Source organism: Populus euphratica, unplaced genomic scaffold, assembly GCF_000495115.2.
Source record: "Populus euphratica unplaced genomic scaffold, PopEup_1.0 scaffold165.1, whole genome shotgun sequence".
Taxonomy (NCBI): domain Eukaryota; kingdom Viridiplantae; phylum Streptophyta; class Magnoliopsida; order Malpighiales; family Salicaceae; genus Populus; species Populus euphratica.
Window position 1 is genome coordinate 119,675 of NW_011500050.1, and position 12,103 is coordinate 131,777.

The window sequence follows — 12,103 nt, forward strand, 5'->3', positions numbered from 1 at the left end:
GAGGCTTAATTCAAATTGGGTTTAATACTAAAAAAAATGAATTTTATCATATTTAATCTAATCCAATTAAAATTTAATTAAGTTGATTGGCTTAACCCAATCCAAAACTAGATATATCAATTCATTATGTTGTGAAAAAGATATATATCTTTTTTGAACAAATTATTATAACAGTTATGTTTTAGTCATTCATTAAAATAATTAAAATAATGAGTTCCATTGAGTAATCTAGATTTTACTTGTAAATTCAATGATTCTCATTCTTTATTAAAGAAAATTATATTTTATAATTTATAATTTTTTCTAGTGTTATTAAATTTGATAAATATAAAATTTATTTTTGGTCAAGTTTTTATGAAACTATAAGAAGTTGATTAGTTTAAACTTATATGATCCAGTCATCTTGCTTAAAACCTAGCTTAATTTTTTTTTATTTTAAAATAATATTATATTAATTAATTGTGATTTACCTGCCCAACCCATTATTTAAGCTTGATTTAGTAATTTTGGTTTGCTCAAATATCTTTTGTATATTATAGTAATAATACTAATAATGATGATTTTATTTTTTTAATAATAAGTCTAATGTTATAATCAATGAGAAAATCATGATTCCCATGTAGTGATTTCGATTTACTATTTGTTCAACTCTTTTACCCTATCTTTAGTAATTAAATGAGATAGATGGTCAAGTTAGACATGTATATATGTATATATATGACGAGAAATTTATCGAGAATTGATATTATCATTAAAAGCATAGCTTAACATCAAAAGAAAGAAACAAAGTTAGAGTTCTAGGCTCTTTACAAGCAAACCAGAACCAAGCAATTGAAACAACTTCCTTCTTTAACTCCCTGAACTAAAATATGAACAAAGATCAAACAAAAAACAATGTAATAAAATTATAATCAAGCAATTAAATCACCTTTCTTTCCTATTAACTCTCTGCTTGTCCAAGTGATCCACTATATGATTTCTCTCTATTAACTTGTTTAAAATTCACATAAAAAAAATACTACAAGGATTTAAAATGACATTGAAGTCACTTTATAAACATCATGGCCACAAGATATTAGTACCTAAGATATTAGTACCTTTACTCCAAGTAATGATATTATATGAATTAGACTTTATAATCTATTTTTTAAAAAAAGTATAATAACAATTAATATCCAATTAAAAATCTTTTTAAATTGTCAAAACCTTTGTTGTGTTTGAATTTATAATACTCATAAACATGAAAAGATATAGAAAAAAAATCTCATGATTTTTTAATATATCATGATTCTTGAGAGCCTTCATTTGCCATTTAGAGAAGCATCTCTATTCCACTTTAACTCATGTTGTTATTCATTTTTGAATTCCCACACAAAAAATAAGAAAATACAAAAAAAAATATCAAAAAATATTTGGAAGAAATAAAAAAATAAGAGGGAGAAAAAGATGTTGAAATACCCATAAAATAGCTAGAAAATGGTTGAGAAGGTTCAAAAATATAAAAATTAAAATTTAATGGTATATTTTTAATTGATAAGAGCCCTATTGACAAAGAAAATTCAAGATAAGGAAGAAAAGTCCAAAATTAGATGTTTATGGACTCAATTAAATTTTATCTAAGGTTTAATTGAATTTTAATTGTAAGAAAAATTGATTTTTAAGTCAATTTAAACTTTTATTATAAGAAATTAACATTTTGGGGTCCAATTATAATTTTAAAGAGTTGATATGGTTAAATCAGGGTCTTCATTACATAATTATTGAAGTTTGATAGCTAATTAAGGATTTAATTGAAACAATCCAAAACCAATAACCAAATCAAAAAAGACACTAAAATCAAAGGATTTAATTACAATTTTTCTAAGGACTTCAAAAATCAAGGGATTTAATTACAATTTTTCTAAGGACTTGATTAAAAAATTACAAAAAATTCAATGACCAAATCAGAAGTATCCATTTGAATTTTGAAATGGCATCATTTCTTGGACACTATTCATTGTCTCCTTCAATAGCCGTTTTAGCAGTAAAAGCTGAGACGTGTTCTGCAATAAAAATGCTAAATTGCATCACTTATGAGGCATGTTTAAGGCTATTATAACTCTACATGCAAATGAAGAGTCTACCGCTACCACTACATGGCATTATCTAGCCTATAAAAGCCAAAGAAAGTCAATAATAATAAAAAAAAAAAAATGGGATAGAAGGGACGAACAAAAACAAAGAAAGGGACCGTGGGTAAGAGAAAAAAAAAGAAGAAATAACACAAAGAAAAAGAAAAACATGAAGCAAGGCTGAACAAGAAGAGGAACAGAAGAGCAAAAGGAAGAGAAGATTAGAGACCACACGGTGAAGCAGAGACCACAACACCACCATCTCTTCATCTCTCTATAACCAGGTATGTTCACTTCCCTTCTCGTGTCCTTGTAGTAAAAATGATGCATGTTAGTCCAAAAAAAATAAAAAAATAAAAATAAAACAAAACAAACAAACAAAAAAACACAAGAAAGCCAATTCTAGAAATAGTCATTCTTTAGATGCATAATAGCTTTATATCTTTGTTTTTGCTATCTACAAAAACGGGCATAAACAGTGTGATCGCACTGTTCCATGCATACATGCATGGCTTTGTTAGGTCACTGGCTTGGGCTAGTGACTAGACTGGGTTGAACAAGGTCCAGCCTAGCCACACAGACTGGCTAAGGGGGGCTGGCTAGGTCGAGTCGAGCCATATGAGATAGGCTGGGCCCTGCTCAAAATAATAATAATAATAATTTTCTTTAAAATTTATTTAAAAAAGAATCTATTATTTTTCTATTAAATTGTGGCTTAGTATTGATTTATATTTTTAAACAGTAAAGATACAAATACATTATTAAAACATACATTTTTCATAAAAACCATTGAAAAATAAAAATAAAAAAATTTCTTGCATATAGCCAAGTATCTCAAGAAAAAAATAAATTATATTGTATTTTTATATAACTAAAACTCATAAAAAAAATATTAACTTGCATTTTGACTTTAATCACTAATTTATTAAAATCGCGAGAACTAAGTTAAAATTTAAAAAAAAACTCTAAAAAATTATTTTTTTCTTTTAATATTAAATATTATGTACTTATATGTAAGACATAGTCTTGATATTAAAAAAAATCCACAAAACAAGTGCTATCTCCATTAGTAACATTTTAAATTAAAGAAGTTCATAAAAAATCCTTTGATGATTCCTCTAAACTAAGATTTTTTTTATCGAAGTATTCCATTGCTTTCTTCTTTTTTTTTCTCCTCCTGGGTAACTAGGTTATCAGATTTGTGATTTTCACATATTAGAGCATTATTAATATGCTTGCATTCGAGCATTCTAAAAGCAAGAGTCCAACTCATGCTTCTTTTGGCACAGAAATATGTCTTGCAATGATAAGTCCAACTCATGCTTCTAAAAGCAAGATTTGTCCTTCAAGATTCTTCATCTCAGATTTGATCGCCAAATATTTTTGAAGTCAAGAGATCTCCTCCGTGTCATGTTTTGTTTGCTTGTTGGCTTCGGTCAAGAGATCTCCTCCGTGTCATGTTTTCTTTGCTTGTTGGCTTCTATCCTTGTAACTTCTTCCTTGTTCTTTGTTGTTGCTGGGCTAGACTTTGAGCCCAATGCTTTCCTCCCTAAGTCTTCCATTTTTAGAGCACCATCTCAGTTTGAGCCCAGCTTTTCTTCCCTGATCTCGATTTTGAGTCCAAGGTTTTCATCCCTGGATGCTTGGTTTTTAGAGCATCCTTCTTCTTTGTTGTTGGGCTTGGTTTTGAGCCCAATTTCTTCATCCCTGGATGCTTATAAAGTTGTAAGGGAATAGTGGGCTCGTGTTTTTCTCATCTGCTCTTGTAAAACAAAAGACATGAATCGCGTGCCATGATATGTAGCGAAATTCAAAGTGGACGTGGACGTACGAAATGTATGAGATGGTTAGCCAAAAAGATTCAACATAAGCTGCTAGCAAGTGACGGCCACTCTTAACTTTTGTTGATGGAGTAGTGACGGCTAAGGAAAATTGTAGTCGAAATTAAGCTAAAGAAATAAATAAAGAGGGAAAAATGGGATGATTAACCCAAAAAATGGTTAGTTTGTCTTGAAAACACAGCATGTATTAGTGCTATAGAACCATCAGCCTGTAGGGGTCGATCTGCAAGTCATAGCTGAGCTAAGAAAACAATATAAATAAAGAGGGAAAGAGAGCCTCGGCAAGGAATTATTGCTCACTGTATTTGAATGGTTAATTTGTCTTAAAAACCCAACATAAAAGCAGTGGTAACGTCAGCTTCTACGTGTCAACTTAGACTATTATTTAGATATATATTAATATAATATTTTTCATTTTTTTAAAATTATTTTTAATATTAACACATTTAAATAATCTAAAAATATTAAAAATATATTAATTTAAAATTAAAAAAATTAAATTATTTCAAAAATAATTTTAAAACACAATAAAAACAAACAGGGCCCACCATCCCCTCCGCGATGGCCTTCAACATGGTGTCCTTTGTTTTCTGCCAGATTTTCCGAAACAGATCGGATCTTTGCTAAAATCCAATTTAAGTGGAAAATCTGGAATGACTTGCGAGATAAAAATTATTTATTTTGTATTATTTTATTTTTTAAAATGGTACAAAATAGATCAATTATTATAGAATAAAATTAACAACATTGAATTGTAGTACCAACGGAACAAATCTCAACTCCCAACAACAGGCTTGTTTGCCGCACAGGTATTTTGGGATCTCTTACGATTCCTTTCTAAATACTTTAAAAATATTTTTTAATTTTAACTATTATTTTTAACATCAAAAAAATTTAATAACATAAAAAAAAAATTTAAATAAAAAAATAAATTCTTATAGAACATAATTTAGAACACAATTTGAAACGCTTCCGATAATTTCCAGGGGCAGGTATATAAAGAGTCAGAATATTAGTCAAGTCTAGTCAGATACACGGTTGCCGTAACGAGCCATTGATCTTTGACGTCACAAGCGTGAATGCCAATCCAACGTGCACGAGGCTTCTCCAACCAAACCTTCCCTGGCTGCACCTCCACCAGAAACGAACCTGGCCTGAATTCTTTCCAAAATTCAAATTGAATAACAACAACTGCTAATAACCCCCCCGCCCCCCACAAATTTATTTTTTGGTCCTTGCAAAACAACTAATTCATTAATCATACGACAGTGACGGGAAAGGGGCAAAATTGGTACTCATGATTATTGAATAGCCTAATTTCGAAAATTGGGTTTTGAGTTTTGGATACTTTTTTCAGTCTTTTTGTAGAATATGATAGCATATATGAGGCCTTGAGAGGAAAGAATGAAAAAGAGTAAGAAATAATAAAATAAAAATATGATAAAGTTAAAAGAGTTTTGATAGTTGGCAGTAAGGGGCAAAATTAAACACTATAAGGGCAACATTAAGATACTTTAAATTACGGGGTAGAAATGAAATATTAATATACCTATAAGGGCAAATATATAGTTCACCCTTTCATTTCCTTCCGCTAAACTGCCTTTCTGATCTCCAATAAGAAGATTACGTCATGACCACGGATTTGATAAGCTTCAGTTATTACATACAGTTTCGTTTTTCTTTCTTTCTTTCTTGTTCTTTTCGAGAATGACAAAAATGTAATCTTGGGTGGTTTTTCCATTTTTTCTTACCAAAAAATTTAATTACAACTTTATTATAATAAAATAAAATAATTAATTAATTCATTTCGTTTCTAAAAATTATTTTTAAAGTATTTTTTATTTAAAAATATATTAAAAATAATATTTTTTATTTTAAAAAATTATTTTTTATACCAGTACATTAAAACGATTTAAAAATATAAAACAATTAATTTTAAATAAAAAAATTTCAAATTTTACTTGATCTTTATTTAAAACACAATACTAAATAAAACTTTATTTGAAATGCGATACTAAATAAAGTTTTAGTGGTGTTTAGTGTATTTCAAATTTTACTTGATCTTTATTTAATATTGCTAAATAAAGTTTTAGTGGTGTTAGTGTAATGCTTAAAAATATATTAAAATAATATTTTTTATTTTTTAAAATTATTTTTATATTAAAAAATTAAAATAATTCAAAAAATTAAGAATCTCTGCAAATTTAATCTATTAAAACTTATTCTTTTAATAAATCTCACGTTTATTTTCTTCAATTTCTTTTGTTTGTTTTTTAATATGGAAAAAGGAGTAAAAAAAGTGGAGGTGAGAATGATAAGATGGGAAATTTTGATTAAAAAGGTCATTTTTGAACTAGAAACTACTAAATTCTTTGTAATGGTGGGGGCCAATTTATAAAGCTTTTGCCATGGTAACCAAGCACCCATGAGACTAGCTCCCTGCCTAATACTGCCTAGAGGTTCTTCAACAAAATTGTATAATTCAATTTCTCTATTGCCATCAACGGTTTAGCATGTTTTCCCAGCTTGATCAAATGAAGTGATCGCTTGGATCTGCTCCAGAGACGATGAATGCGGGCAACAAACTTTCTGGAGCTCACCGTACCTCTTCACATCAAAATTGTAGAGTTTCACGAGCTGCTTCTGCTTGGCTACAAGCCTGCTCTGATAGAACCCTTGGAAAGAAGGCTCCTTTGACGTCCTGAGGAAGAAGGCATAGCTAGCCATGAAATAGATTGACGTCAAATAAAAGCAGATGGGCTCCATGACATCCCATGTAAGTTCCCAGAATGTCAGCCTCATGAATCCAGCGGTCTGAAGAACTAAGAAAACAAGGCCACCCCATAGTTCCCGGCGAACCAGAGCCCTGGCCTTCTGATCAATTGCAGCTTTCTGTTTCTCCATTTCTTGCAGCTCCCTTCTTCTTGGATCACTGGGGTTGGTTGCTGGTAATGGAATTAGGCCTCCAATTGCTTTCAATACCTGTGTTTAACAGATATTGAAAAGAATCGTTTGTGTAAAGGACAACTCTATGAGACTAAGCATATTGATTTTGTTAGTAGATTAACCACCAGCTAATTAAAGGAAATAGATTATGAATAAATAAGAAAATTAATGATTAAAGAAAGTAAATCAATCTCCCACGAAAGAAATCAGCAAATCAATATTATTATTTTTTAAAGCGTAAAAATCAGTATAAAAACAAAGACAAAAAATAGCTTGGTGATTTGCATCATCTACACATGGTCAGCGACAGCCTTGCAAGCTGACCTGTTTTCCAGATCATGCTTGCTAGGCTTTTTCAAAATCAGCTGATCAAAACAGAACAAAGAATTACTAGGAAAATAAATAAATAAATAACAGAAATTCTTATCCTCCAGCATTTTTCTTTCCTTTACTTTTCTGTCAAACCAACTCAATAACTACAATTTCTATTATTAAAAACCAAAAAAGAACTCCATTGTCAAGATGTATCTTTTATCTTTCAGCAAAATAAATTTTCCAGGTAAAATCATGTTGATAAGCCTCCTTGGGAAACCATGTCACTGATTCCAAGTTTCATGTACAGATTATTATGAATTATAAGCTCCGATCATCAAGTATAAAAATCATAATTCCTCCACCTCCACAGCCACCACCACCAGCATCACCACCAATTTTAGACTTCAAAATTTAACTCAAGCCATCCATCAATAATCATCACCGCCATTTTTAGACTTCTAAATTTAACTCAAACCATCCATTAACAACCAACTAAAAAAATATCTTAGAATTGTGATTGTGGTAATTTTTGAAAGTATTTTTTAATTAAAAATATATTAAAATAATATTTATTTTACTTTTTAAAATTTATTTTTCATATTCACACTTCAAAATAATTTAAAAACATTTAAAATAAATAATTTAAAATAAAAATATTCCAAATTTCATAAAACCTTGCATCTCTCTCACTGTTTTTCTTCTATATATATATATATATATTCCCCACTAAAAAAAACAAAAATACCCACTTCAATTTTTATTTTTTTTCACTCCCAATTTCTATCTATCTGATTTTAGTTTTTTTTCCAAGTAGATAATCCTTCTTCTTTCTTTTTTTTTTTCATTTGGGAATATCTAAATGCACCACAAGTGTGAATCAAATCTTGTCACTGAAGAAACTGAATGGCCCTTAGTTCTGGAGTGTAACAACAAAAGTTTCATTTTCCTGCCGAAAGAAAACACAAAAAATATGCATAAAGAATATATCAGTTTTCAGCTTTCCACAAATTAAAGAAAATACCAAAACAAAAATTGTATTTATCTGTTGATTATCGGTTAAATTGTACTCAATTTAACCTTCACAGGACCAATATTGCCCTTTTTAAATCTGTAAAACAAATTTATTAACCAAACAGCCAAACATTATAAATTAATTAAAATTCTAACGAAACAATAAAAAAGTTAATATTTTTACCTGCTCTGGTTTAAGCAAAACAAGATTTCCAAGGACAACAACAGTCCCAGATTCATCAAGACTCCTTGCTACCAGAATACCATTCTCAAGATCCGAACAACTCTCACTGCACACCCGAACAAACTCCGAATAACTAATCCACGTTTTCTCCATCTCTCTCAGCCTCAATTTCACGCCCTCCACCTGAGCCGCCTTCAACAACTTCCTGGCATCCTCCACCGTCAAACCCTCCTCAGCCGCCACTTCGGGAGGGGGAGTCAGACCATCCAACCGGATCCTGTCCCTCATGATGTCAAAACCCCGGATTTTATCAATCAACCCCTCTCCAAACGGCATTTGCCGGAGCTCAGGCGAGAAAATGGCAGGTTTGTGAAATAATCGTCGGAAAGTGCCGGATTCTCCAGGGTGGTCGGGTCTGATGAGGTGATGACCAGGATGTTGGCGGATTCGGGCTTGGAGAGAAGAGAAAATGCGGCAATTGGTTATGTATTGGTTGGATGTTTTTGAGAAAGCAAAGAGACGCACTGCTATGGATTTCTTTAGCGACATTGTGAAAAATAGATATGGCTACCTTAAGAAGAAATGAAAGCGAAAACGGGACAGAGAGAGAGAGAGAGGTTATGCCCTACGGTGCTCTGCAAAATTGGATGCTTCTGGTATTGTTTTGCAATGGAATGGGGAGGTTGAAGAAGATGTGGCGTTTTATATAGGTGTCCAAAGATAAGGGAGGTCAGGAGAAGTTGAAGATGTCGTGGTTTCTTGAGAGGTTACGATAATTTAATTATTACCCTGGCATGTTTTTTCTTAGGTTAAAAGTGATCGTTTGAATTTTTTTATATCGTTTTTTAAAATATGTATTTTTAATTATAGTTTTTATTGATTAAAATTGTTAAGGGATAATTTTTTATATAAAATAAATGAAAAGTAAGTATATATAAATGAAAAATTCATTATTTTAATTTTTATAAAATTAAAATTTAAAATATATTTATGTATAAGGCTCAATATAAAAATTAAAAATGATTTAGTTAACCAAACAATTTTTTTTATAATAAGGTAAAAAATAGAAGATGTCATAATATTAAACCATTTCTGAATATGTGTTTGGTAATTTGAAGTATATTTTTTTGTAAAAGTATTTTTTAATTAAAAATAATATTTTTTATTTAGTATTAAAATTATTAAAAAAATATTTAAAAATATAAAATTAATGTTTTTTCATATCAAAATCATCAAAAACACACATAAAAATATAAAAAAATTAATTTTTTTTATTATAAAAACTTTAAAAAACAAGTTCAATCACATTATCAAACAAAGTCTAAGTATATATTATAGACATCGCTATAGATATTTTGATTTAATTTATGTTATGAATTATTACAAATTTAATTTATGTTATGAATTATTACAAATTTTTCATGGTTTATTATGTATTTTATGGATGTTTTCTATTTTGTTTTATAATTAAGTATTTTTGGGTAGTATTTATATAAAGTTTAAATCATCACTATTTAGATGAAAACAAAGTAAATGCTCTAAAAATAGAGCATTCACATTCACAAAATAAATTATGTTACTCGAAATCAATTTCCATGCTTGCCTTTACAACATGTTAATCACTTTAACCTCTTTTGTATTTTAACAATATATTAAAAAAAAATATTTAAATATTTTATTTATCATAAATTTAGACTATAATTAAAGGTTATTTGGAAATATAGTTGAATATAGTTGAATATGCATTATTAAAAAATTAAAAAAAAAATTATTTTTTTGTTTATTAAAATTTAATATAATTTATATATTTTAGATTATTTTGATATATTAATGTTAAAAATAATTTTTAAAATATAAATTTTTTTTATTAATATATATTTTAATACAAAAATTATTTAAAAAACAATCTGATAGTAAAACACACTTTCAAAGAGTTAAATCAACAATCTCAGTGGTAAAACACACTTTCAAAGAGTTAAATCAATTCAGTAGTTTGTTTGACTTTTCTTCCGTTCTTTTGAAATATATTCGCATCGAGAAATTGATAGGTTGAGTCCACGTGGGGCCCAATCACGAGGACAAATACCATGATCCTTGATTAATCACCGTACACGTGGTTGGCTAATTTTGGTAGACAATGAAAACACCGGCAAGCACCGTCTGCTCATAATAAATTTACATGCAAGACCGAAAACTGGTGAGGAGTACGAGAAGTATCATGGGGTCTTGATTAGTCACCGTACAACCACACCGTACACGTGGTTGGCTAATTTTTGGTAGGCAAGCACCGTGTTAATTTTATGTTTGACAGGAACCTGAAGTAGCACGACATATTTACACGTGTAAGAGGGTGGAGGAAGCGTTTTCTGATAAATATGCAAGTTACACGGGATAATAAATAGGTTCTATCAAATGAGCTGGAAAACTGGAATTAGACAGCTCAGGTTAACCTAGACTGGTTACTTGACAAGGGGTGGGCCGATGGGGTCCATTTGCGTTAACGCAAACGTGCCGCCACATATCTTTCATGAAGAACATATGTAAAATGATAGTCTCTCTCCACGTAAATTTCACCTACATTTGAGAGGGAAAAATAATGTAACGGACGGTGGTGTGTTTTTATTGAACATCTAAAATGTGACCCTCATTTGTCAATGGCTCTAATTATGGTAGGTGTTGTCGAGATGGAAATGAAGGCAATTTTAGGCGGTGGTTGTTAATGGGTTAGTATTTTTTTTTTTTAAATGGTGTTTTTATTTAAAAATATATTAAAATAATATTTTTTATTTAAAAAAATTAATTTAAATAAAAAATTTTAAAATTTTAACAAAAACGATAGGTGTTTATTGTAAATAATATTAAAACTTGGAATCTGTTTCAATTTTGTGGAGGTATCCATTTAAGCCATGGTGGGGATGGGGTTTTAGTTAAAGTGGGTTTTTTTAAAAATATAACTCTAAATTCTAAATTCTACATCCGAAATTAATACAGAATAGAACTATAATTTAGTTAATATAAGATCTTATTCTATTAATGTTTAATATTATTTATTATTAAATATTAAATTTAGAATAATATTTATATTCCATATTATATAGCTACAGTTACTCTATTACATATAGAATAAAGGTATGAAATTTTCTATTTTTATATAGATTAGTATTTTATTAAAAATTATATTTTGGGACTCCTCTTAATAAATATTAGGCTATGCAAGCTCCTTTATGTGAGGTTGTATTTATTGAAAATAAAAAAAAATATTTATATTGTTTTAACTGACATGATCTCCTTAATTAAGAGAACTGATTTATTTCAATCGTATTAACACATTTGTTATCTGGATCACATGAACAGACCTCCTAAAGAATCTTAAAAAACTATTAATTAAATAAAAGTAATCTCTGTTTCTTTCTCTATGCTTTTCAAATATTACCAAATAGATTTTTTTCAATACTCAGGTAATGTTTCATATGATACACAATATTAATTAAATTAAACTATACTAGATAAAGCTAAACAAATAACCATCTTGTTTTTGTTTGGTATATATTGGACTGGATGGAATAATTTGTTATATTTTATGCTTGATAGATATTAAACAAGATAAAATTAATAGCATATTGTAATTTGTAATGTCAATAATATTCATTTCTTGTCTAACACACACACACACACACACACACACATATATATAT

General features: G+C 29.1%; 1 protein-coding gene across 1 annotated transcript; it reads right to left on the bottom strand.

Moving 5' to 3' along the window:
• Positions 1-6,264: 6,264 nt before the first annotated feature.
• Positions 6,265-9,107, bottom strand: LOC105107640 (calcium uniporter protein 2, mitochondrial-like). The gene is made up of 2 exons (XM_011001641.1): positions 8,409-9,107; positions 6,265-6,934 (listed from the first exon to the last, which is right to left on the bottom strand). The coding sequence occupies exons 1-2, from the start codon at positions 8,955-8,957 to the stop codon at positions 6,461-6,463; spliced, it is 1,023 nt and encodes a 340-aa protein (XP_010999943.1). The 5' UTR covers positions 8,958-9,107; the 3' UTR covers positions 6,265-6,460.
• Between the last annotated feature and the right edge of the window lie 2,996 nt (positions 9,108-12,103).

Coding starts and splice junctions, on each gene's coding strand:
- LOC105107640 (XM_011001641.1), bottom strand. CDS start 8,957: ATGTCGCTAAAGAAATCCATAGCAGTGCGTCTCTTTGCTTTCTCAAAA. Junction 6,935..8,408: donor TTTTGCTTAAACCAGAGCAG/GTAAAAATATTA, acceptor TGTTAAACACAG/GTATTGAAAGCAATTGGAGG.